Raw genomic sequence first — 26594 nt, 5'->3', positions numbered from 1 at the left:
GTGCAATGAACCATGTACCACCTGTTCCATACCGTGTTTTAAAAAGAAGGGGGTGTAACCAGTGGTTAGGTTAACAGTGTTATTCATGGCAGCTTGAATTTTATCTAAATTCTTACACCAATTACGTTGGTCTTTGTCAACCAAAATGGCCAGAGCTGTGTTAATAGTCTGGTTATACCTTTCGACAGTGTTATTTTGGGGAGTGTACAAGGTATTATAATAAATATCTTTAATCCCGTATTTAGCAAGGAAATCTTTAAATTCTTGTGCTATAAACTGTTTTCCGTTGTCAACTATTACGGTTTTGGGAGTTCCGTAGGGTATGAAAATGTGTTTTTCCACAAGTTTGACAATGGCGGCGGCGTTGGCTCTTTTTAAGGGGAAGATCCAACAAAATTTGGTAAAGATATCCACAATGCTGAGTATATGCATGTGTCCAGAATAACTCCTGGGAAAAGGTCCGACGAGGTCCATAGATAACGATTGGAGGGGTCTATCGGCACGTTTGGGTTTTCCCACTAGGCCGGCAGGGGGTGCCGTACTATGTTTGTAAGCTTTACATGTTTCACATTTGGAGATGTAGTTGCGAACTTGCTTGAAAAGACCAGGCCAGTAATACTTCAAGGAAATCTTTTTATACGTCTTGAAGGTTCCTGGGTGTATAGAGTCGGGGGCACTATGGTTGTTGATGATTACTTGTTTTCTCTTTTCAAGGGGCACAACGAGTTTCCAAGAGTAATCTTCAAGGATGGACAGTGGGGCCTTACAATTGCGATATAGTTGTCCTTCTTTTATAATAAAATTGGGAAACTTTTGTTGATTGTTTTTGCATCCTTCATAGATTTTGAGATACCATTCATCTTTTGTGGATGGGGTAGAGGCAATTGTATCGATGTTTAATGTGGCAAGTTCAATTCTTGACAGGGCATCTGGGACAATATTGTCCGCACCTTTACGGTGGATGACATCGAAAGTGTATTGGGACAAACGAGAAGCCCAGCGAGCGAGTCTGCCGGAGGGATTACTTAGAGAGATCAACCATTTCAAACTACTATGGTCTGTGACTACAGTAAATTTGCTAGCCTTCCAGAAGTCAACGCCAATGATGAAATTCTGGGATATAGAGGGTACTATTAGAAAGTTAATTGTAACTGTGTTATTGTTACATTTAATTGGTAATTGCAGAGTACCGATGACTGTCTGGGGAGCATTGTCCGCAGTTGTCACGAGTGTAGGTTTGGAAAAAACTTTAAAACCGTTGTTAACAAAAGGCAGGTGGGCATTGTTGCCAAGGCAACTAACAGAAGCACCACTATCTAGTAGTCCAGAGAAGGGGACATTGTTAACGGAGAAAAGGGCATAAGGTCTTCCATCTTTAGCTTGTTTGCAACAAACCGAAGAAACATTTAAGGTCTGGTTAAAATATTTAATGTGTGATAACCAATCAGTCCATTCCTTAGACCTTGGTACAGAATGAATACCTGAGAGGTTATTATTTAGTTTTTTGGTTTTCTTGCTTGAAAATTCGGTGGGGGTTTAGAGAAATCCACTTGAGGTTTAACAAAGTGAGGGTCTTGCAACCTTTCCATGTTATTTCTTGATTTTTTGAAAATTTCACGCAGTTCGTCGCGTGGAGGAGAACGATCCCTGGAGCGATGTCTCTTTAAGGTTCTGGGTTCTTTAGCTTCCAGAAATTTGGCCTGCTTGAAACAAGTGGTTGCTAGGTGACCTACTTTTTTGCAAAAGGAGCAAACTTTTTTGTTGTCAAATTCTGGTTTTAATCCAGAAGGACGGCTTGGTACAGTGATATTGTCCGTGGTGGTTTTGTTGTTTTTCCTGTCTTGGTGGGATTCCAAAATGAGGCAAACTTCGTTTAAATGGGCCAACGACACAATTTTCTGTGAGGTGATAATGTTTTCATATCTTTGTAGGAGACCATCAGTTATAACTGGTAATAATTCGGCTTCCGAGACAGGGTGGGAAAGTTTGATGTTGATGGACTCGGCCCTCTCTATGAATGTTGCCACAGTTTCGTTTACTAATTGTTTAATGGATAGTAACGATAATTTAATTCTGTGTTGGGCCTCTGATTTGCCGAAGCTAGTGATCAGGGCTGATCTGAGTTTATTCCAGTCCTTGCATTTTGATTTTTGTATTCGGTGCCACGGGATTAATTCTGGAGATATTAGTTCTATAAAGTTTTTCTGCAGCACGTCAAATGGAACATTTTTAATTGAGGCCGTTTCTTCGATTCGGTCAATGAAATCCAGTACATCAGAAACACCGTTATATTTGATCTTCCAAGGAGTGAGATCGTATGTTTTTTCTTGTGCCGTGATGGGTGCATTGTCTTGTTTTACTGTAACATGTGTCCTGGTTTCTTTGTTAGAAACGGGGATTTCCAAAACTGGGGTATTGGGTGCCTTATCTTCACTTGCAACGGATAGGTTTATTTTCCTGATGAACTTCTTGTTGAATAACAAAGCGTATGCTTTCAATGCTGACTTTGATTTGTTTAGTGGTGATATTCCTCTGTCTTTTAAGACGGCTTGTAGGTGCACTTTGGATAAGTTGTGTACATTGGGAATGACACCCATGTCCAAAGATGTAGCCATTTGATTGGAATTCATTGTTAAAAAATGGTTTAAAAAAGGAAAAAAAACTCCGAAATTTTTCTAAGTCTTTTTGAAGAAAATTTGGCCAGGGGGACACTTTAGGATTTGCATTATTTAATTTTTGTGGGCACTATTCGCACTTATATTCACTGCACTCGAGGAAAGGCACGAAAAAGGCACAAAAAAACAGCACTTTAGAAGCGAAAAAACACTTTTGATGGAAAGATTTTATATTTGCTTCATTTACTGGCACTAAATCGTGAGATTGAACACACGTTCTTATTATTGCGTCGAGAAAGCACTTCTTTGCAAAAAAACACTGCACTTCTGAAGTTAATTTGAAACAATTCACTTAAAATCACTTTTATAACAGTCAAATGCTGAAAAAAAAACAAGAAAATGGACAAACACCGTACCTATATAATTAATCGGGATAAAGAATTATTTGTGTTTTTACAGGTTGTAGCTGATATACTTTTTAGAAATCAGCTTCGATGGGCCGTTGGGTGTATTGTGCTTTTTTTAAAAAAAATCACTTCCGGTGTAAAAATTGGCTTCACAGTTCTAAATCCTGACTGTTATTATTACGGTGCAATTTATGCCGAAATTAAAACAGTGGGTTTGTTTTGTTTAAACAAAGAACACAGAATCTATGTTATTGAAGAAACATTATGTTCAAACTTTCGTTATCACAGCGTTTTGGCGGGAATTTCGTGCGTCTCTTTTATTCGTTCGAGAGGGTTCCTACCGTTATTTTTTCGCGGCAAAATGCGCTTGACAACAAACAAAAGTTCTCGCGGCGAAAATGCGCTTGGCAACAAAATTGCATAGTACATGTTTTCAAATTGGGGGCAATCGTAAAGGCAATCTTGTGCAGTCGGGAAGGATATGTTTAAAAAAATTCTGCCCTAAGTTGGTCGCCAGTGTCGCGCGTCGGACCTGGGGGGGCCCTGACTTACCCTCGGCCAGCTCAGAAGCGGGGCATGAGACGTCTCTCTCATAGTCAGGGTTCGGGGTCAGCGCGAGGCTCAAGAATCCATATCCCACCGTCTACACAAAACACTCCCATACAACCGCTATCCCAAATAATAGAGGTTAGGTTTTAGGAATCAACATTGTATTTGAGCGGCAAAATGGACATTACATGGGTGAATAACAATAGAATACAGGTTGTTACATCCTAACTAGAATTATCATCAAAGGGTTCCCTAATCTCTCTCTGGGAAATAATTAACAGCTCTCTCTAGACCGACAGGCAGCGTGGACGAATTTAGGTTATTAGCGGACACATTCAAGGGTAATAGGAAATGTAAGAGACTCACAGCATGGTGTTGTCGGGATATCCTGTTGATTGCAGGACTGTGCGCCGTGTTTCAATCAAACGGTGCCAGCCTGTCGATGTTCAAAGCGCGACATTGTCGTACATTTGGCTTCTCGACCGAGCGGTGCGAATTGGAACGCGGGCGCCGAAACGAACACACGTCCAGCTAGGTCAGAGGTCGGCGCGTAAGGAAGGCGGAACGAGGAGCTCGGTCGCCGGGGGTGGGGGGAACTGTAGCGGATCTTTTGCGCGTTACGTTTGACCCAGCAACTAACCTGATAATTCCCGCTACTTAAGTTGGCAACTGTAGGATCTTTGCGCCTAAAATCTGTTATATGACATGCTATATGATTTACAAGAGACATACGCAGGTTTATTTGAAACAGCTGATTTCTGCGATGTGAAATATGACAATATATGAATATTGTTTACTATTTTAGTAACATAAATACTTGTTAATAGCTCACAGTGATGTGCTATCTAAGATATTTTTTCTTCAAGTAAAACACAAAATGAAACTAATCAAAAAGCAAATGTATGTACCTATACATCATCAACAACATAAAAACTATTAAATTTGATATTTGGTGTACATAAGACTAAAAGGCTATAATCTAATAAGCCAATTTATTATAAATATTAATTTTAGTTAAATATCTTGTCTGTACCTAATTGTTTAAATTTCTTCAAGGAAGATGTGAAAGAGGTGAAATAATTTTTCAAAAGTAACTAAAATGTTAAAGGAACAGAATTTGCTAACAGTGAAATACAGGATTTTCCAATAAGAGGTGTTATTTTGAATAGCCCGCTATTTCTGTAGATGTTACTTTTGAAGCTGTCATTTTTTGAAACTACGCCATTAATAAAAATGGAACGATGCACGCTTCAACAACGCAATGAAATTATTAAAATTCACTTGAGTGAATCAAATGCAAATCATCTTGAGTGATGAGGCCGATTTTCAAGTCGGTGGCTTCGTCAACAAGCAAAATTGTAGCATCTGGGGCTCGGAAAACCCAAGAGTTATTGTTGAAAAGCCTCTTTATCCTCAACGTGTGACTGTTTGGTGCGGTTTATGGTCCGGCGGAGTCATTGGACCTTTCTTTTTCGAAAATGAGGCTGGAGCAGCAGTTACGGTGAATCGATCGCTATCGAGAGATGATTAATGATTTTTTTATGCCCGGAATTGGATGTTATTGATCTGGACAACGTTTACTTTCAACAAAACGGCACTACGTGCCACACAAGCAACGAAACAATTGATCTTTTACGATTGAATATCAAAATAACATCTCTTATTGGAAAACTCTAGATGCTGACTTTGCACGATATGATGTTTTTACATAAAATTAAAAAATAACCTGTTACCAAAATACTTCTCAAACAAAATTATATAACATAAGGACATCCACACACATATCATAAGGACGGACAATTAAATTGGACTACCAAAATAAAACAAAGCCAATACACAAAACTGTTTACTTTACCAAAGGAATGCAATATTGTAATGCGCTGCCAGAAACTATAAAGTATGCACCAATTGGTGGATTCAAGCTGGATTGTATGAGACATATTAATCAAAAGAAAATGTAATAAATTATAAAAATGTGATGAAGTATGTATGTAAGTTACTCGTATACTCTTAATAAACTGGTCATTTGTAAACTTAGATATACAACAAATTATTATTAGTCGCCTGAAATATCCATATAAATTGAAAATATCTCCCGAGTAAAAATAAATTCCGCCGACAGGAATTTAACCCGCACCTTCTGATGTCCGGTCAGGTGCTCTCGACCACTGAGCTACGTCGGCTTATTTCCAACACGCCAAATAATTCAATATGTACTAGAACTTCAATCAAAAATAATTGTTTATTGAAGTTCTAGTACATATAGTAATTATTACTGCTTATTACATTTTACTAATTATTGCTTATAATAATTTGTTATCCTTTGTGGTATGCATAAAAAACCTTGTCTTATAAACATTAGTTTATCATTAAAAAAATAATTGGAAATACAATTTCTAAAATAAATATTATGTTTTCCTGCATCATATTCAATACGCACTATTATATGCTTAGATTTTTTTTCCAAGAATCGTCACTCAAGTTAGAGAATGGCGCTACTTCGTGTTCAAGGTTGCACAATACATCGAGGGAAGAATTTTATTATATCACCCAAAAGCTGTGGTGAAGCGCTTTCTTATCGGAGATTGTCTATGGTATAAACATACGTTCGATGCCTTGAGGTGCGGCATCTTCTACTTATGTATAGTTGTAAAAATATGCTAGTTCCAAGTTATTGTTTTTCATTGCCGACATTGTGAGACGGTAAACAATCGTGTATAATTTGCAAGCAAAGACCTTTGCACACAAAATCAAGTTCGTGAGCGAAACCATGTCGATTTAATCGGTTATACAGGTAAAGGTCTATAGACCAAATGTATGCATTTGGTTCACGGTCACGGACACGGTGTGTACATACTATATTATAGGTAGGTATTGCAACAATGCAGTTTCGCTCAAGACGTTTTCCTTACCTTTTCCTCAAGGGATGTGGGGGGTGAGATGCCAAAGGAAAACTAGTATCTTCTACCTACTAGATAAGTGATTTAAATATTTTTCGTAATGAATAGATAGTACTAGTATCAGCGTATCTACTAGTATTGCTATTAGGGTAAACGGAATACATGTCATTATCTACGCGTTCGAGACGGAATTGAATTATTTTAGGTTTTGCAAGTTCTGCTTTAAAATTTTAAGATGAATTGTTTGTTTGCCCACGTACAAACGTAATGAATAGTTAATAAAAATGGTTTTATCTCTATGAAAATCAACTATTTTAAGAAAAACATATAATGCAATATTGTATCGGTGATTCAAACCAATCTTGTATTTGTATGCCTCTCTTAAAAGAATTGAGTTTAGCTGTTTCCGACATTGTAAGCGGAAAATATTGTTTGGGCAATGATGGAATTCTTAGTTTATAAACTCGATAATAACTCGCATGGGTGGGAACCAGACGCATTTGTCAACTCAGTCACTAACCATTCAACAACAGAAGATTTTCAACTGCTTGAAGCTAGAAGAACAGTGGTACCTTCGTGGGAAATGTTGTGAGGCTAACTGAAATGGGTCGGAGAGGAAGAATAGCTATTTTATGGTACGTATACATCCGCGAGCCGAACTTCCGGATTGAACTTCAACTTATGGGAAAAAAACGAAGCAACCGCAAATGGCGCGAAACGCCGCTTGCAGTTTTTTTTTGTTTTTTTTGTTTGTTTTTTTTTTTCTTTTGATTCTTTTGATTTGATTCTTCCTTTCCCGTAATTCGTGGTACCGTTCGCATTTCGGTTCGCAAATGTATACGTACCCTTAAGCGACGCAAAAGTTTCGATTATATAGTTATAGGTGCGACCCTGAGAACATCGAAAGATATCAATGTTATATATTTAGCAATAATGTATGTAATTAATTCGCCGGTACCCACCTATTCTAAAGCCGGTAGTACAATATTGTTTAATATATGATTATTTATTTACACATATAACTAATTAATGTTTTTTTTCTTTAAAGATCTTTTCCTACTAAAAGTTTTAATTTTAATTTGTATTAACTCCAAACTCAGTCAATTTTTTATCAGTAGACTCAAAAAGTAAACAATGAAATCAAAAGTACCCATACCTACGTTCATTTTATTGCACCCGAAAATGCACTGATAAAAATGATAATATTTTTCTCTCTTGTAACACAAACTAATTGTCACTTTATTTGAATACGTTTGTCATGATTCAGTGAATTGTTTGCGATTTCATTCGATACGATTTCCGCAGAATTTGACATTTTAAATTATTCCATGCAAATTACGTCAATCTTCTTCTTCTTCCTAGCACTATCCCAACTCATTGCCTATGTAGGCTGTTGGGGTCGGCTCTTCTCGTTCTCAGGTTAAAGCTTCTTCGGTTCTGAGTGTCGCTTTCATCTAGGCCGTTTCTTTGTAGGATTTTGGAGCATTGGGTCATCCAGGAGTTCTTTGGTCTACCTCTGGATGACTGTCTTTGAAGCTCTATAGACATTGCCTGCTTCACTGTGTGGTCTGGTGGTCTCCGTCTTATGTGCCCATACCATCTTAACTGTCGTTCCTCTAGCTTACTGTTTATGTCAGTGACACCCAGGCTACCACGAATGCGTGAGCTTTTAATTTTATCTTTTAATGATACTCCTGCCGTCCATCTAAGCATTCGCATTTCTGCTGATTCGAGTTGCCTAGAGTAGGAGTTGTACATAGTCCAGCATTCGGAGCCATACATTATCGCGGGTTTAACAATAGTCTGGTATGTCTTTCTTTTAAGTTTTATTGGCATTTTCGTGTCGCACAAAATTCCTGTTACGGATCTAAATTTCACCCATCCAACTCCTATCCTATGGTTGACATCCGCTGCACATCCTCCGTCTCTGTGGATGAGTGAGCCCAGATACTTAAATGAGTCACAGTTGGCTAATGCTACTCCATCCAATTGCATCGAAGGAGTTAAAACATTTGGGTCTTCAAATGGTAAATACAAATATTCCGTCTTTTTCCTGCTAATTTTTAGTCCATTATCCTCCAGGATCTTTCTCCACCTTTCCAGGCTATTTTGTAGATCACAATGATTTTCTTCTATCAGTACTACATCATCTGCAAAAAGCATAGTCTTGAGAATTCTGTTCATTTCTTGACTCGTTAGGTAATTCATGACCATTATGAATAGCAATGGGCTGAGGACAGATCCTTGGTGTACCCCCACTTTAATTGGAAATGTTGGTGACATCCCTGATGTGCATCTTACTTGTGTTTCTACGTCTGTATACATATCTTGTATGGAGAGCACATATCCTTCTGGTACGTTATGAGATCTCAATGCCGCCCATATCAGGCTTCGGGGTACCCTGTCAAATGCTTTTTCCAAGTCTATAAATACCATGTGTAAATCTTTTTTTGCATCTCGATATTTTTCAACTATGATTCTGACTGTTTGAATAGCATCTATTGTTGATTTCCCCGATACAAAGCCGCATTGATCGTCGTGTATTTTTACAATTTTCCTAATTCGTGTGTTTATAATCCTCTCATATATTTTCATGGTGTGAGACATAAGCTTTATCCCTCTATAATTGTCGCACTTCCTAGAGTCTCCCTTATTTTTGTAAAATGGAAGAAGATAGCTTTTCCTAAAGCTATCTTCTTGCAAATTACGTCAATAATAGATTAAAATAATTTCAAGTTCAACATGGCTATCATTTATAACGCAAAAAACTTACGATTGACATTTTTTAAAATCTCCCTCTAATACCTTAATAATCTTGGGTCGTAGATATCTCTATCTCACCGCGGTGAAGTCGGAAAATCCATTGAAAATACATTTTGTATGATACTAAGAGAAAGAATTGAGATAGCTTTGGGATAAAACTTGAAGTGACCCACGCTAGATACATACAGCAGCTTCTCATTTGGACCCTAGATGGCACTGGAACTCGCTATTACCGTACGAATGTTCACGAATATTAAAAATAAATTAATAATTTAAACTCATGATGAAAGAGAAAGTGGCCTTTTTGGCCTGGAGCTCTGTGTGATAGTATTAAAAAAAATCGGGTAGTTTGTTGAATCCTTTTTTATACTATTGCACCATATTTTGGGAGGTCTTTGACCAAAATACCTTCGAAGACGAGCCGCCATTGCACGTGAGTGACTATAAGTCCTACTAATCATCCTAATAAAATAACATAAACATTATAAGTGGTTAATCACAACTGTCAGATTTGCCGGTTAGTTTCTATGGGATATTTTTGATAAAAAAAGATTATGTATTACTTAATTGGTAACGGGTCCTGAAAATTTCGCATTATTTTTAAGAGAAATTTGCGTTATTTTTGGAAAAATTCGTGTTTGTATAAGTACTTGCGAAACATACTTAATTTTTTTGCGGAATTCGCGCTACTTTTGGGAAAAGTTGTTATTTTTCAGCAAAAACAGTGATATTTTGCAACAAAACTTAAATAATGTTAACTTTTTGGTATTTTGCAGGTAATAAGCGGTGGAACTCGGATTATTTTTTACCAAATCGAAAATGAATGCCAGTACGTACCTGGCACGTACATGTGACTTGTTCGGTGTAAAGTTAGCTACGTTACATTTTATGGCTTTTCGAGCTTTTAAATTTAAATATCAGAAAATCGCTTAAAAATACAAAAATCAGCATTATTTGCCCAAAAAATGGAATTTTTACGCGAAAATCCCCATTTTTGGGGAAATACTAAATTTCGCGTTATGGCAAACGCGAATTTTTACATCTCGATTATTTATTATCACTAGTTTATTTGCCACTTGGTAAAAATATAATTAATGTTGATTCTAAGCGCTATTTGTACTCGTCACAGTTCACAATACTTTATCTACACTGTCACTCGGCGGTTTGCGGCTTCAGGGCACGTGGTCGAATCTTGTGCTAATCTTCATACCTCGCATTTTAAAACACTAATTTATTGTATTTATATTCAACTCACTAGTGGATGATAAAACGTAAAAAAAATAATGAAAAAACAAATACAATAATTTGTATGTTCCTTCGCAGTTTGTCTGAATAAGTGAATTTTCACGTTGGTTCTTTGATTTCTTCAGCTTATTTTGTGGTCAATTACTACAGAAAAACTTATTTTTGAGAATTATGATTAATCAATCAATAATCGTACACGACCATTAAATAAAATTTTGACAAAACTTTTTAATAATTTTTTTTTCAATTGTAAATTATATTGTGTCGACTCTTGGATTGACAAACAATGCTGCAGTCTGGCAAATAATATCCCATTATTTTTTCTAGTAAATATGTAATTTACTAATACTGTCTCGGGTACCACCTAATTACATAGACATTGACTATTCGAGATAAGTAAGTCCCAGCTAGTCATTTGCCTTTGAAAATCAATTTTTCTTTTTAGTGGTCAAATTTTTAAAATCGTTTTTATTTACAAGGATAGGTTGTTTTGAACACCACAGATACCTTCAGACTTCTCGAAGCCTGTGGGACTATGGTACCCCAAAGGGGTGGAAAGAGGGCTCTTAAGTTGATGTTTAAAATTTCGCATTTTGATATATAAATTACAAGCATTTTCTGCCAACGAAGTCCCTTATATTAGATACTATATGTGTTGGTTAAATAACCGTTATCGTTGAAGAGATTTTTTCTTGAAATATGGTAGGGTTTGGGAAACTTTGATCTAGAACGTTAATCTTATGGATTCCTGTTATATATAATACGTTTATTTTTTTTTACCCTTTATCATGGAACCGTTAATTGGTGCTTTAATCATGAGTAAAAATCGGTCTACGTCATTAAATTTCGACACCAATCAGATGATATTGATTTAGCATTTCGCGTGCGCAAATAATAACGTCCAAAGTTTACTCCCGTATCGCTTACAGAGCAAGCAGTTAGCGGGACATTGATCGCTTCTGCAAATAACTGCAGACAATAATGACAGTGTGGTCAAACCGACCAAACTATGTTTATATTGGTCCGATAATGGACGAATCACATCGATTGTGTTTGAAATTAGCTTAATTATCTTATAAGGCCCTCAGATCGAATCAGGGAGGGATTGGAAGTAATTTATTATAATCATTATTCTTTTAGTTAACCTTGACAAATAGTTTTTTAGTGCCATGCTTATTATTCCTATTATTTTTTGTGCTAGTAGTTCTGTTAACAAGACGTAATATTTACTACCTCGACTTGACAGCTCGCAATACCGTCTTGACGGGATTGACCGGACACAGAACATATACATAAATTTACAGACAGACGAAATGCAAATGTTGAGTCTAAACAGAATTTCGCTACGCTCAGACAATTATGGAATCTGGCAAGATCTGGCTACACACAAGTCTTTGAGGCTCATAGCCCATTGATTGTATTAAATTGAAATTGTATTATTTTGCTTACGTGAATACGAGTACTTAAATACTTCAGTGGATAAAGAAAGCGCGTGCAGTAAATATGCACTTTAATTTTAAAGAAAACAACTGATCTCCAGCTCTTCTGCTCGAAAATCCGCCTTAAATAGTATTGAGAAATTTTAATGGGAAGGTAAACGTCTAAATTAAAAAAAATAAAATGCGCCTGGACGAAAAAGGCACGTAGCATTTTGGTTGAACGGCCACGCGATGACTCCCACGCTATAATATTAATATTTTTTTATATTTAAAATATTTTTTTATATTTACTTTATATATATTCTATGTATAATATGGAGCTCGTGGGATTGCACCACCCTCCTCGAGATCTGGAATAAAAATTAAAAAAAAATAATAAAATAAAGTTTAGACGCCTCACACTTTTAAAAAGCTAAACGTTGTTTCATAGAAATATTTAATTTTTTTCTGGAGGGTCTTTGATAAACTTTTGTATTCAAACTGAAAACGTAGTGTTATCTCTTTCTAACACTGTTTATATCATATATATCACCGTAGTATAAAATTAAATAACATAAATTTTATGAGCCATTACAGGCTCGGAGAAATATCTCCCAAAAATACTTTGGGTGTTTGACGTCTAGGATAAATATCTCCCAAAATTGCTCTGGAGGTTAAAACTTATTGCTTTTAGATTTTACAATCATTGTGTGACATTTTAATCAGCTAGGTTTTTTAATAAAGTTTTTCAGTCCTCTCCTGATTTACGATACTTGTCGCAAAAGCTTTGCAAACAAATCGGATCGGATGTTAACTTACAAGTCAAATATCGCGATAACACTAACAAAATGTTATTATCATTCTCCACCAGCATCCAGCGGCAGTGGGCTACAGCCGAAGTCTGTCTCAATACCGTGAACTGTCAAGATTACTTTCAGAACGTCATCTTCAACAGATCTCAAAGTAATTCGCGATGGACAAGGTTGAAAAACCTTACGAATACCGAATTCTGTCCAAGGAAGAGGCTGAGCATTATCTGCGCACGGTAAAAAACCATTATCTTCTCTGCTAATTACGTGATTCCCACGTGACTTTATTTATGTTAATGATAAGTGGTCGTTTTAAAATAATTGTGGCCGAAAGCGCAGCATAATCCTGGTGTTTTTTTCGTGTAAAGTGTTTTGTTCTAGTGCCGAGTTTTTTTTCCATAAATCTAGTGCTTGAAATGAAGTGAAATAAAAGTTATATTAAAATTTTGCCTTTACCAATATATTCGGTTATTGGAGGCTTGTTATGTATATTACACGCCATCTTCATTTTATAACCTCAATTTTATAACATCATAGTAAAATCGACGAGCATCCGAGATCTTTAAGCTTCCTTAATCTTGGTGTAACTGTTGAATTACTCGTTCTTCAAAAGAGTAGAATAATGTAGATTTTGTCTCGAAATTTAGTGACTTAAGAGGAAGCTACAAGCCAAAAATGCATATATTCTTGGTATACCTTATATTGCAGATAATAGGCATTAAAATCGCTTGACAAACGGAGTCTAGAAACGTTCGCTTTCAAGCACAAAACTGGTTTTTATTATTTTGTAAATAATTTTATAATAAAGCAAAAAAGTTAATCAAGTGAAACTGTCACAGATAATCTTAGCTATAATACTGTATTTTTCAAAAGTTATTTCCTTTATGCGTTCATTCATTTCTATAAAAAAAATATTAGTAATTTATATAATAAGAAAGCAAAAAAGTTAATCAAGGTAAACTGTCACAGATAATTTTAGCTATAATACTGTATTTTTCAAAAGTTGTTTCCTTTACGCGTTGATACATTTCTATTGAAAAAAAAATGTAGTTTACATTTATATTTTTTATTGAGTAATTTATTATTTTATTTGTATTCTACTCAAGCGAAACCATAGGAAAACCTTCAATTTATCTATAGAATATTCATAATGTACACCAATTCGTTATAAAGATTAATCAAAATAGTGATTTAGCACTAAGCTTCGCCTTAAAGTGAAGTAAAACGATCGTACGCTATTGTGATACGATTGTTATGGACACGTTCTTTTTCTTATGCCTCATTTAAATGTTTCAGTTTTAGTTGATCAACTTTCTATTGAATAACCTTAAAAGAATATTGAAAAGCATGAACCTTCTCTTTCAACAAAGTTGATCAAGTATTTGTTTCAAAATCTTGTTCAATTTTTGTCTTTCAATAAAAGTTGATCAACTAAAAACGAAACGGCAAAATTGTTGGATCTAATATAAAATACCGTAGGAAAATCATGGTGCAACCAAAATAGTGCATGTTACAAAAAATGTGAAAAATTTTCCAATACACTTTTCTGTTTATTTATTATGAGTTTTTGAATAATCGTATCGAGCATACAAAGTAGAAAATATATTCGCGTTCAATTACAAATCGCGCTCAAAACAGTAACTATTGCGAATAATCATTTAATTATTGTTACGCGTGACCTAAATAAGACAATATTTCGTGAATACACAATGATATTAAATTCTCTTCATTGCTCCATTTTGATTTTATACTCAATGCAGTGCAATAAACTATGCTTGTATGCTGTCGGTTCGAAGTTCACGCTTATCGCAATAATAGACCTTATCATTTTATTCGAAACCACACAAGGCTTCTAATTAGCATATATATGTGTATCTCGATGACACATAGGTACCCATTCAATTGTACTCAAGTTCCCACAATAACAAAGTTCTTGTTATATCGCGAATTTGTAATATTATGAACTAGGATGACTAAGCAACTATTTAACTACTAGCGCAGACCGGTGAAAAATCACGGGATATTAAAATTGTACAATTTGTGAAGCTGAGAGTATTTATAAAATATTTTATATCACCCATCTATCAAAAATATTTTTTTAAATATTTAATTTATGATATAAATATATTTTTTGTTGACAAATTAGAGAGACAGAAATTTACTTTTCGAATTAACAACTAGAAAAAAGAATTTAAACAAAATAAATAAAATAATTTTCTGATCGAAAATAGTATCTACTTTATCGCTTGTCTGAATTATTATACATATTCAAGCAATCAGTTCCAATTATGATAATGCCGTTTAAATTCAAAGCAAATTTGAATTAGTTGAAAGTGTATAGTTTCGCGCAGGGTTAACGCACATGACAGACAACGGTACTTAGCGTGTTTGATGATTGATTTCTCCATTTCCAAGCAGGGAAAAGCAAACAGGATAGAATGCTTCTTACCGATGACTTGGCTTATGTCCTTTCTTTTTTCACATTTTACGTCTTCTCAATTTAATTATTTTAAAAAAATACAACCAATCACAATAAAAAATAAGTAGTTACTTTTAACGAAAGCAAAAACATTATCTGCTTAAAATAACAATTAAAGGAAAACATCGTATCATTAGAGCGTCGAGATTATAACTATAAAACTGGAAATCGCTTTTTTTACTGTCTGATTGCTGATAAATCTGAAGAAGCAAAAATTCTTGATCGGAATTCTAGATCTGGCATCACGAAATTTGCGCACCTCCCCTGCCTGAAGTTTCTAGCTTAGCTGACGACACGTCGTTTCGTCAGAATAAAGAGTTGAAAATCGGGCGAAGCCGGGAAATGTAACAACCTTTAATTACCTAACAGAAACAATGAATCCTTATTTAAAATATTTAAAAAAACATCCCTTTAGCATTGCATTTATATAGGGCAGTTTTTTCTAATTTCACTTCAAGTGCGAATCTTTTAGTCAATGTCTCTAATTTGTCTAAATAATTTTAAAAAAGTAAAAATATTATTCTCGAGCAATATTTTTGTGAACGTCACATTTAGTATAATTACCAAACCGTGTTTTTCATGCATATACAGGATGTAATAGCACATACACGAAGGATTTTAACCAGCGATTCCTGAGCATATTTGGAGTAAAAAACGTAGTTGTCATTCTACTGCCCGATGATATATTTTTTCAATAAAAAACTATGATTCTGTTATACGATCTGCCACCGATCACACTGCCATCTCTCTGATCTCTCTCTCTCTTTCTCTCTCTTTCTCTCTCTCTCTATTCTGTCACCGTGTTGCCGGAACGAGACGCTGCTGTGCGTATCACGTGAACCTCTAGGCTGAACCCATCTACCCAGTTGTTTTTAATTGAATTTTTGAAAATCAACCCAATTTTTACTACAATACGTCTATTTTAAAATGTCTTCTTTTTTAAATTTTTTTATTAGTTTTTGTATACATACATTTGTAACATAATCATGAGTAATTAAGCCTGCAACATTGATTGAAAAACTGTAAAAACACATATATGTATACAATATATAACCTTTACGAGAGTTAAATTACTCGTGTGTAAAGGCAGGAACATAGAGAAGTTTATTAAAAATTAAAATTAAAAGTTAAAAATTATAACACAATATATACGTGCATAGATAAATAATAATAATATTTATAAATAAATATAATAAAAAATAGATTTTAAAAAAAAACTGTCAATTAAGTATTCTTAATCAATTGCCAATGCGATTCTAGGTAGCCAAACTATTTAAGATATCATTGTTTAGTCTATTTTTGAATTTATTATAGTCTGGTTCCAACCTCAGTTCCATTTCCAATTGATTAAACCACATCACTCCATTGTATGTGTAGAAGTGTTAGGTTATATCTGGTTTTACTGAGGATTGAACCTTCCTACCCAGGAGCTGGAATCATCATCTCAACAGAAATGAGTGTGTGTGCGTATGTGTGTACGTGATTGCTACGGAAAGTTTATAGAATACATTGTCATCGTCAAAAAGTCTATCTGCCTAGTTTTCTCTCGATCGGATGTCTGGAAGTGGGTGTGGTTCCATTTCCAAGATTTGCATTTATTCACGAAAAAAAAGTGAAATTTAAAGAAATGTTATCGGACGGCAAAATGACATCTGCATTTTTTACTCCAAATAAGTTCTGGAATCGCTGGTTAAAATCCTTCGTGTATGTGCTATTACACCCTGTATATACGAGTATTAGCGCCACCTATCTGAAGCAAATATTTGCTCTAGCGGTTAGAAGTTAATGTTGTGTGGTGACATTCAGCATTCAATGTTAGATTTGATTGTTCATTATCAAGAGATGTAAACAAGATGTGTGAATTAGGGCGAAGGAAAAGGTCGTGGAAGGAACGAGGGGTATTTTATGATCGATAATTTTCTCGTGAAAAGTCCGAGACAAGGTTGTACCTATAACAATATACGAGTTTATTATGTTGGTGATACTGAGAACAGCTTGTAGTCTCTCTCTGTTTACAAGCTTCGTTTATGAGAAAGAAGGACAGGTAGCAATTAAGCTATCAGTGATATTCCTTTCAGGCCCGAGCTTTATTGACAAACAGTTTTTATTTTTTATTGTAAGAACTAACTGTACCCCGCCGCAAGTTGTTGTGGCTCAGTCCGTCTGTGCAGATAGAGAAACAATGGTACTTGTTGCTTTTACGTCAAACAGATGGTGCTGTATTTCGAAAAAAAAAACATGTTTACCTTTATTTAATATTAAAACACAAGTATTTGAATGCAACGTTGCGAGTTGTGTCAAAATTTCAAAGCAATCCGTGAAAAACTTTCGGAGAATAAGATTTTGAACAAACGAACATTCACATTTTTTATTTATGAAGAAGATTTGAATGAGGGTAACAAAATATATTTAAAAAAAAGATTATTCATCTATTTTTTTGGGAAAAGCAATTCTCACATTTGGAAGTACTGAGTCTCAACAGTGCCAACATAAGGTATCGGTAGAACCAAATCTTCATAGCCAAGTTAACAAAAATCATTGATTATTTGCAATGAAATTTCAAGAAACAGTTGACGTCTTTTGATAGACACAAGTAGACATCACAATGTATCATGCATTTGTTGCGAGATTGCGCTGAACACCCCTCTAGTCATATAATATACAATTTATCGAGCTAAAAAAATGTTTTTCAGTTTTTCGAGATAAACAAATACTTTTAGGTGTGACATCTCTGAATATTATAAAACAAAGTCACTATTCGCGTCTGTCTGTTTGTGTGATTAGTTCTTCTAAACTATGCTAAGAGTTGGATAGGGTTTTCACTATCATTTAGAGAATTTCTTCTGGAAAGTTTATTATATATTATACATGGATATTATATTTATTGAAAGTAGAGAAAAGTCGAGCATCGCTGGGTACACGTCAGCTAGTTATATATTAAATGAAAAATACACTTTTGCAACACACCACTTTTATTTTTGAATTAACAAAGATCGCCAACTGGCTTTTCCCAAGCTTCTTCAGGGCTTATTATTATAAAATAAAGATAATAAGATACAGGCACATACAAGTATATGAGTAAATAAAACAATGAGTGATAGAGATACAAAATAGAAAGAAAAAGGCACACATAGAAAAGGAGGGGACAACTTATTTAGGACGGATAGGTGGGGAGAGAGAACAATTTCTGCGGAGATTAACGGAATAAATTAAATATAGGACTATCAGTTGAAATATAAAATAATATTAAAATTATTATTAACAGCTTTTTTAATGTCCGGGGGTTTCTAAATTGTTTAATCTAATTCCATTTTTCCTTCTAATTCCAATTAAGTTTATATATGCCCGAGTGACTTAGTTTATTGTTAGTTTATCTTTAGTATTAATTAATTAATATTAAATTATTATAAAAATAACAATTTGTATACAAATAACTTTTCTTCTTTGAGCGTTAAAAAATTCCCATCTGAAATAAAACCCGCCTTTTACACTAATAATAAATTAGGTCAACCGCGCTAACAACGATTGGGTAGAACCAACATTTATTTATCCGGATATTATCCGGATTCAGAGAAATGCATATATGAACACTGTGTAGGCGTGATTTGCCACCAAAAGTTAATAGAATGCACACTGTCACTGACAACAAGTCTATCCGCCTAGTTTTAGCTCGATCGGATGTCGTAAAGTGGGTTAATTTACACTTCCAAGTTTTTCCTACAAGATAAAAAAGTGACATTCAATAAATGTATTTAAAAAAATGTGAATCACCAAATAGATTCAGATATATATGCTGAAAACATGGCTCCTAATTAGATATACTTTATACTGGGCGATTATATCAATCTATAGTTTTTATTGAATGCAGCATGTAGAATATTGCACTATTAATATACACAATGATATTAGTATTAATTTCATTAGATATGTTATATAATAATAATCTGTGTATTTACAATGGTTGTAATAATTATATGAATACTTGATTTATATTTTGTTGACAAACTGCTTAGTTGTATTTTAATTGGATAACTTTTGAAGAACGATAAATTAAGAAAAAAAAATAAAAGTGCGAATTATTCAGGATTATATTATTCGACAAAAAACATAGAATTCTGGTGTTGAGTCAAACTTTAATATCAAAATGTATAATCTAGGTTGACCTGTTTACCTAGGTTTTCATAATTTGAATAATCATATTTTTATAATGTCTGATGCTACGTATAAACAGGCAAATTTTAAAATGGCGGGAAACGCCACTTCCTCTTGCTTTGTTCGATTCCCGTAATTCGTGGCTCAGCTTGCAGAAATTTTTCAGTTTATACGCACCCTTAATAAATTTATTGTGGTGTCGCACCGATGGTGCTTGAACAGTTAGTTATGTAGAACTATGATATGATAATTGAGAATGATAACCACTTCATTTTTGCATATTACGAGCCATTTACTAGATACTATATAAAATGTCAATATTTCAATGAAATACAACATAAAGTTATATCAATTAATATAAGTACTAATCGATGATGGCACTGATTGCTTGCTACATTTGTGATTTGTACCGAAGGCACGGCCTTTACGGGAAAAACACAAACGAGCTTAGCTTCAATGCGCATTACGCACATGTGTTGTGTAGAATACAGTCCATTTGAATATGACATGTCATTTTGCATACTTAGTTTCTGCTTTTGCCACGTTATAGCAGGGCGTTCAATGGAGAGCACGCGCGGCGCTGCGATTCGTAGCTGGAACTACGAGCGAATTTTCGATAGTGTAGATTGAAATTCTTGCAAAAATTTTATATATTTTTATGTGATATGTAGGATGCAGTATGTAGTATGCAGTGCTTATATGCCTATATGGAATGCTCCCCTCGGAATTTAATATGTATTTTTTATTTTTTAATATAATCCACACGCTGACATTTTTATTAGTGCGTACTGCAACAAGTCAAATTTTATAATCAATAAATAACGTACGTTACGTAATATGAGCTTCGTCATTCACTGGCGTTATGTACGGAAAACATTTGCACTTTGCAGCAAGCCATTTTTGAGCCAGCGAAATTAAATTACGTTGCGATTCTCTCACGCTGCACTTTCTTTCGTACTGAAATATAAACATGCTAGTAGACCGGATGCAAAACGTGAAACTGATTCACTGAAATTATGACATTGGCTTTAATGAAAAATTGTGTGCAAACAAAAATATTGCGCCTTTACTCTAGTACAAGGACCAGTTTTGAAACAAAATGGACTTGATACTCCTGGAATCCGGTACAGTAGGTATCACAAAGTTAGGTTTTGTGCGACCAAGAGATCTTTGTATGTCTAAATCTTATAAATTTTCGACTCTATTCAAAATTAACGCTATGAACTGGCTCCTATTTTGTACAGGGTTTTCCAATAAGAGGTGTTATTTTGATATTCAATCGTAAAAGATCACTGGTTTCGTTGCTTATGTGGCACGTAGCGCCGTCTTGTTGAAATTGAACGTTGTCCAGATTAATACCATCCAATTCCGGCCATAAAAAAATCATTAATCATCTCTCGATAGCGCAATCCATTCACCGTAACTGTTGCTCCAGCCTCATTTTCGAAAAAGTAAGGTCCAATGACTCCGCCGGACCATAAGCTTTGAAACAATAACTCTTGGGTTTTTCGAGCCCCAGATGCGACAATTTTGCTTGTTGACGAAGCCACCGAGGTCGAAATGGGCCTCATCACTCAAGATGATTTGCATTTGATTCACTCAAGTGAATTTTACTAATTTTAATGCGTTGTTGAAGTATGTATCGTTCCATTTTTATTAATGGCGTAGTTTCTACTTGTCAAATGTCAAAAAAAGACAGCTTCAAAAGTAACATCTACCGAAATAGCGGGCTATTCATAATAACACCTCTTATTGGAAAACCCGTTTTAATGATAGATTTGAAAGTTTGGGTGGTTTATGTTTCCAAATTCCTACCCTCGTTCATCGGAGCCCCAGTTTTTTAAAGCATCATCTCTGGTATATGTTTCGATAGAATCGCTTACTTATAATATTTATTTCCAGAGTGGAAGATACTACCAGTATCGCCCTGGTGTAAGACCACCATTCAGAATTGAAACGTTGCTCCAAATGGCTTTAGCCGTGTTTAGTGACTAGATCTGAATAGCCAGGTACTTCCCCACCTTCCTCTTTCCCTTCCCCACTTACCTTCAGCCTCACAACATCCCCCAATTGGGGATGCCATAGTCTCACTGGCTCCAGACGGGAGCAGTTGGGACTCTTGTGAGGTATTCACTATAAAAAAAAAAAAAAAAATTGTAGTCAATTTATTTATTCAAAAAACAGTTTTTAACATAAAAAACACACTCTGCACATCTCACTAGGGCATTCCTGTATCAAGATGTGCAGCTTTACAATTACATAATTTAAAAAAATACATATATGTAAAGTTAATATAATAATAACATTAAATTTAAAAAAAAAAAGTTAATGACACGGTTGTTTCCGACCGGTGACCGGTAGACAAAAATAAACAAAATTTTAGTAACAAATTAATAATAATAAATAAATTAATAATAATTTCTCGTACCTAATATGTAACAATAAGAGTCTGGGTACCACAGCTTCAATGCTTCCTCAAGCTTGTCGTTTTTCCACTAGCTATCGTAAATTCTTTCACCATTCAGCAAACCCTAATATACCTAATCAAGAATTGGCATATTTCGATTTTACAATAAAACAGCCCAATTTAGCGAGTTTCTATCCATGAGAGCAGTTGCCTGGCTATTTTGAGATTTGGACCATCTATGAACACTTTTGGGGCGGTGGAGGCTCATGTTAAAGGAGGCCAAGGCTCGAAATGGGCTGTAGCGCCATTGAAGAAGAAGAAGATGAACACTTTTGACCCCATTTCTTCCAATGCTGTGATTTGAACTACCCTTCAATATGGTGTTCTTTCATCTCCTTTATATTAACTACATTCTACAGCTTTCGGTGCTTTATCTCTGGCGTCTGTGTCATCTGCTAGTCTGAACATTTTGAACGTCCTTACAGCAAGGAGTTTCTTCATTATTATGACTATACTCAACTAACGAGTAATTATTTAATTCCAGACGGAGAGCGAATCGTCCGGCCCTGAGGGCGTGCGCCTTACGGACGATGGGGACCAGGAGGACGATGGCTCCCTCATGGAGCTGGAGCTTCCCCCTCCACCGGACGGTGGCTACGGTTGGGTCATCGTGTTTGCCAGCTTCATGTGCAACCTGATAGTGGATGGCATCGCTTACACCTTCGGCATCTTCCTGCCCGAGTTTGTGGACACATTTCATGTGGGCAAGGGTACCGTGGCCTGGGTGGGCAGCTTGCTCTCTGGAATGTATCTCGCAGCCGGTAAGTTCCATTTCCTCAATTATGTATCTCCCTTTATCTTTATTATATGAAGCGTGATGTAGTCGCCTCATTTCCTTACTTCCCCAATTGAACTTATGCGGCCCATAAGAGGATCTAAACAGGTTCATAGATCTTGAAACTATTTATTTAGAAAAGGAGGCGGTTGGCGTAGCTTATGTAATAGTTCGGGACTTAGGCTTATCGTGCTAAATCCCATAATTAACTTTATTGCCGTGACAGTAGACCAATCCCAGACGTGTCGTTGGGTTTTGGCTGTCTGTCACCTCTTAGCCACCTAAATTATTATTGTACTTGCTTTAGCTTCAGGTTTCTGTTTAGTGCTGCCTGCCAACTATCTAGAAGAAGGTTGGATGGAAGAAGAACGAACTTATTTTGTCTCTAGGTTAAGTTATAAATAGCTGGGTATTTCCTATGATTATTCAGGTCGTAAACCTGTAGACTTATTGTCAATAAAACCGTTTGATTTCCTTTCATCCATCGCAATTTTACTGTAGGTACCTTGGAACATGGCACAATTAAATGTATTTGATATACCTACCTAATTAAGATATCACCAGCAGTAAGATAAGTGTAACAGAGTGAGTTTGTATCGTGACGGAAATTTCATAACCTAATACAAAAGATAAGTTATCGTGTTGTTACGATTAGCAGTATTAGTAATACCCACATAAAAGTGTCATAACTCATGCTAAGCTTTCTATCTATGCACGCGCTATCTTTTCCACTTCTTTAGGAACGTTTTTTTAAGAGAATAAGTTAGTTCATTAGCAAGTAATATAAACGCCGCTTATATTAATGTCATGTCACGTTGTATGAAAGGATTAATTATTTTGGAAATACACAATTTGCAATTAGTTGAACTCATTAAACAACCCGAATTTTGTAAAAAATCAAACCAAACATTTATTAATCTTCCCTAAATAAACTAACTAACTAACTAACTAACCATCACGCCGTTTCCCCGCAGGGGTAGGCAGAGAGGACGGACCGCCAAACAACTCGGTCTTGGCACACACTCCTTGCCTCATTCAGATTCATACATCGTCTCATACATACTCTTCTATTGTTCTGACTCTTGACATGGCCCGACTCAAGTATCTGATTCACTTGGTCATGCCATGTCTTCCTCGGGCGTCCCCGACTTCTGTTACCATTCACATTTGCATCGTATATTCTCCTTACACTCCTTTCTTCGCTCATTCGCTCTACATGCCCAAACCATCTAAGCGTCCTTTTCTTGATCTTACTCATTACGCTTACATCAGCCTTGCACTCTTTGCGGATATCCACATTCCTCACACGATCATACATGGTTCTACCACACATACGCCTCAGGGATCTCATTTCAACAGCATTCAATCTACTTTCATCCTTTCTTTGCCAGTTCCATGCCTCACTTCCATACATCAGGGTAGGTACCAGCACTCCATTGTGGACTGCTAACTTCGCTTCTTTGGACAATTTTTTGTAAGCGCCAACTGCGTTCAGTCCTCCATTAATGGAGTTACCTGCATTTACTCTTCTTTCAATATCTCTTCCCTAAATATTATAAAATAATGTCGCTATCCGTGTCTGTCTGTTTGTGCGCTTAGTTCTTTTAAACTACGTAACGGATTTTGATAGGGTTTTCACTATCATTTAGAGAATTTCTTCCGAAAGGTCTAAATATATATATTACATGTAAATTATTTTTATAGAATGTAGAGAAAAGTCGATGTTTTTTAATCAAGTCGTAAAAAATATTTTCGGGATTACATTGCTAACGCTGGCTAAATCTTATGAGATACGTCAAAATAATGTAGAAAGGAATTGTATATCTTGAAAAGGCCTATAAAAAAGTCTATGACGGTATATCTCCATCTCCTTAGGATAACCCCCAGCAACGCCAGGTGCACGTCAGCTAGCTATACAGGGTGTATCGGCAAGTACCCGACAAACTTTAACCAGCTATTCCTTAGCACATTTGGAGTAAAAAATGTTATAGGCACTTTGCTGTCCGGTAGCATTTTTTTTCAATTAAAAACAAAAAAAAATAAAATTTTCCACACTACATCACTCTCATTGGCATTGCGTTTCGTGTTCAACGAAGTGCTGTTATAAGCAAGTATGTCAAGAACCTTCTTCGCTCTTTCGCACACACTAAATAATAATAGTTAAAAATGAGACGAATGGTGCCGTGCCATTTCGTTGTGATTGTAAAAGTGCGCCAATATAGGTACACACGTGCATTATTCAACGGAATTCGAATAAAATATTTGCCAGATGGGTTTTCAAACTTTGACAAAGGATAAAACAGTGGTGACATGTGGTGAAAATATGAATAGTAAATTTTTTATTAAAAAAAAACGTTACCGGACAGCAAAGTGCACATAAGATTTTTTACTCCAAATATGCTAAGGAATAGCTGGTTAATGTTTGTCGGGTACGTGCCGATACACCCTGTATATAAAAATTAAGTCTGCGTATGCTCGCAAAACTTTAAGAGTAGTCGACCAATATCGCAGATTATTTCAAAGTTTGTTCTTATCAGTGGCAGGAGAGTGTTAATGGTAGAAGGAGTCGGGGACGCCCGACAAATACTCAACGCAATATCTCTGCACTGGATTGAGATACGGAGTCGAATTGAAGTCGATGTAATGTAGTTTGCAACAGTAACATCGTGGTATATAATAGAGAATGTTCGAAGAATTTGGAGACGAAGAATTACATTTAGTAAAAAATTATTTGTTTCTTTAAGGAATTCTTTCGGTTTGTCAGCCAATTGTTAGTTTTTGTTCATTACTTTATTTATTTATTAATTACTCTATTAACGCCATTTTTAGGGACTTTTACATATGAATAGTAAAAATTATATATTAATACAGTACATATTGACTATAAATAACAAACCTGCCGCAGTGACAACCTTTTTTTGTTATTACGTGAAACCGCACAAGAGTTCCAACTGCTCCCAACCGTCTGGAGTCAGTGAGACTATGGCATCCCCAATTAGAGTATGTTGTAAGGCTGAAGGTAGTGAGCAGGGGAAGGAGATGGGGAAGAGGATATATTACAAACTGATTTAATTTTGGGGTAAGGTTTAATATCTTTTGTCAGAGATACACAAGGCACAGGTAGTTTGAAATATGCTTGTAATTCCTTCGTTAAATTAATAACTAAAGTTGTTAAATGTAAACTAAAAATTAAAAAAAAAAACTATATAATGCATTGTGGTAGTCTGGAGTCCCTCGATACTTACTCGAGTGAAGTATTTATGCCTGCTCTTGTGATTGCATAAATAATAGTAACGGAGATGAACACTATTGAATAATTCTCCAAAAATACTTATTTCTATTTCGCGAAATGTACCAACCCTTTGCAGACTATTATTTTTCTAACAAAAGAAGCCGCTTTCAAGTGGCATTAAACATGTCGCCACTTATCAAGGGTTAAAGAGGTTTTTAATTGTCATTGACGGGAAAAACACTCCTGGAGAATTTTGTAATCCATCGTAATTGCGAATTTATCTACTCACCATGACTTACTCTCAAGTGGACATTGGATTCGATTAAAAACGAGCGTTTCAAATGAAAGCGTTTGAATTAACTTCGGTAAAATTCTATGCTTTTCCTGGAAAAAATATTTAAAGATCTGTTCAATGTTATTTCACCAGAGTAAAAACAATATTTTTAGTATCCTAGTAGGGGTATCTTCAGACAGGTCGACTATATTGAAAATTAACTAGAAATAATGAACATCGTGTCCCATTCGTGTATGACCGAACTTCAGTACAAAGCACGAATATAAGTGTGCTATTTTGTGTCAAAGTTACAGCGTTTTGCAATTTAGGTCACCATTTTTTTCCTTTCAACACGTCATCGCTGATAAAATTTTAACCACTATACGAAGTATCGCAGTAGACTTATAATTTTGTCCTTTGTATAAGTAATTATAATATTATACTATTCGTTTAAAAAGTAACGAAAAAGCGTGCCTATTTTCAATCCATTTCTCGAAAATAAGGCCATT

General features: G+C 35.3%; 1 protein-coding gene across 4 annotated transcripts in view; it reads left to right on the top strand.

Moving 5' to 3' along the window:
- Positions 1-26594, top strand: part of LOC149419970 (monocarboxylate transporter 14) — a 174579-nt gene that overhangs the window by 59496 nt on the left and 88489 nt on the right. For all 4 annotated transcript variants that reach the window (XM_089637399.1, XM_089637398.1, XM_089637400.1 and 1 more), the window contains exon 2: positions 22289-22565. In XM_089637399.1, the coding sequence (XP_089493525.1) occupies positions 22289-22565 (277 nt within the window). The remainder of the gene's footprint in view (positions 1-22288; positions 22566-26594) is intronic.

The sequence above is a fragment of the Hesperophylax consimilis genome, chromosome 11 (genome assembly GCF_061612785.1).
Source record: "Hesperophylax consimilis isolate HC1 chromosome 11, BYU_Hcon_1.0, whole genome shotgun sequence".
NCBI lineage: Eukaryota > Metazoa > Arthropoda > Insecta > Trichoptera > Limnephilidae > Hesperophylax > Hesperophylax consimilis.
This window is presented reverse-complemented; position numbering and strand designations above follow the sequence as displayed.